Raw genomic sequence first — 1101 nt, forward strand, 5'->3', positions numbered from 1 at the left:
TCGATATATCGATGAATGAAATATCGATGTAAACTTTTTTATAGGTATCAAAATATCGAAATATCGATATATCGATATAATTTTATATATAATATTTATAGGTCATATGATTTAATAACAAGTAAATATTTTAATATATAATTATGTGTACATTTAATATTATAAATTTTACAACTTGTAAGGTAAAACATTTAGAAAATTAGAAATTCAGTGCCAATACTTATCATCTAATGATTGTAAAAACACTAGTTTTGACAATCTTGAGCCTAATATTCTATTTCTACTTTTAGTCATAATGTTACCGGTCTTACTAAACAATCTTTCTGATGGTACTGATGTGGCTGATATAAAAAGATATTGTCTAGCTAGTTGATATAGATTTGGAAAAGCTCCTTTGATATTTTCCCATTCAATAATCGGATCTTCTTTGAGTCCAATAACCGATTTATCAAAATAAGAATGTATCTCATCTCTCGCATGAGATCCGGACTTCGTTTTATTTTTTTGTTTTTTCTCAAGACTCCTGTGTAGGCTCCAAAGATTAATGCAATTATTACTATTAGTAGAATCAACATTATCTTCTACTTCATTTTCCCAGATCTCATCGTTGTTTGCAAATGGGTTTTGTGCCTCGATCAAATTTACTAGTGTATTTAATATTTTTGATTTGGATTGTGGTTCTATAAAATATATATCTTTAAACCTTGGATCAAGTATAGTGGAAATAGATAATATTGGGTTATATTCCAACTTCCCACACCGGTATGCAAACTCTTCCAAAAGTTTAATTTGTAAATTATTTGCAATATTAAAAACTGGTTTCTGGTTTTTAATTAAATTTTGAGTGCACACTATAACAGGGATGATCTTACTTGACATGACATACTTTTAAGTTGATAGCTCCTTTGTTAGTTTCTCAATTATCCCAAGTAGCAAACAGATTTCTTTTAAAGACTGAAGATCTCGTGCCGACAACATTTCCGGAACTTCATTACCCGTTCGAGAAAGTAAAATATTTGAAATAATAGTTGACATTGAAATAAATCGTTCTACCATGTAAAATGAGCTGTTCCAGCGCGTTTGTACGTCAAGTATTAATTT

General features: G+C 29.1%; 1 protein-coding gene across 1 annotated transcript; it reads right to left on the reverse strand.

Moving 5' to 3' along the window:
- Positions 1-157: 157 nt before the first annotated feature.
- On the reverse strand, positions 158-1041 carry LOC111026647 (zinc finger BED domain-containing protein 4-like). Its single transcript, XM_022304768.1, has one exon. It carries the CDS (start codon positions 877-879, stop codon positions 208-210), a length of 672 nt encoding a protein of 223 aa, XP_022160460.1. The 5' UTR covers positions 880-1041; the 3' UTR covers positions 158-207.
- Between the last annotated feature and the right edge of the window lie 60 nt (positions 1042-1101).

Source organism: Myzus persicae, unplaced genomic scaffold, assembly GCF_001856785.1.
Source record: "Myzus persicae strain clone G006 unplaced genomic scaffold, MPER_G0061.0, whole genome shotgun sequence".
Classification (NCBI taxonomy): domain Eukaryota; kingdom Metazoa; phylum Arthropoda; class Insecta; order Hemiptera; family Aphididae; genus Myzus; species Myzus persicae.

Excerpts from the sequence above, each read along its gene's own strand:
- LOC111026647 (XM_022304768.1), bottom strand. The coding sequence starts at position 879 with ATGTCAAGTAAGATCATCCCTGTTATAGTGTGCACTCAAAATTTAATT.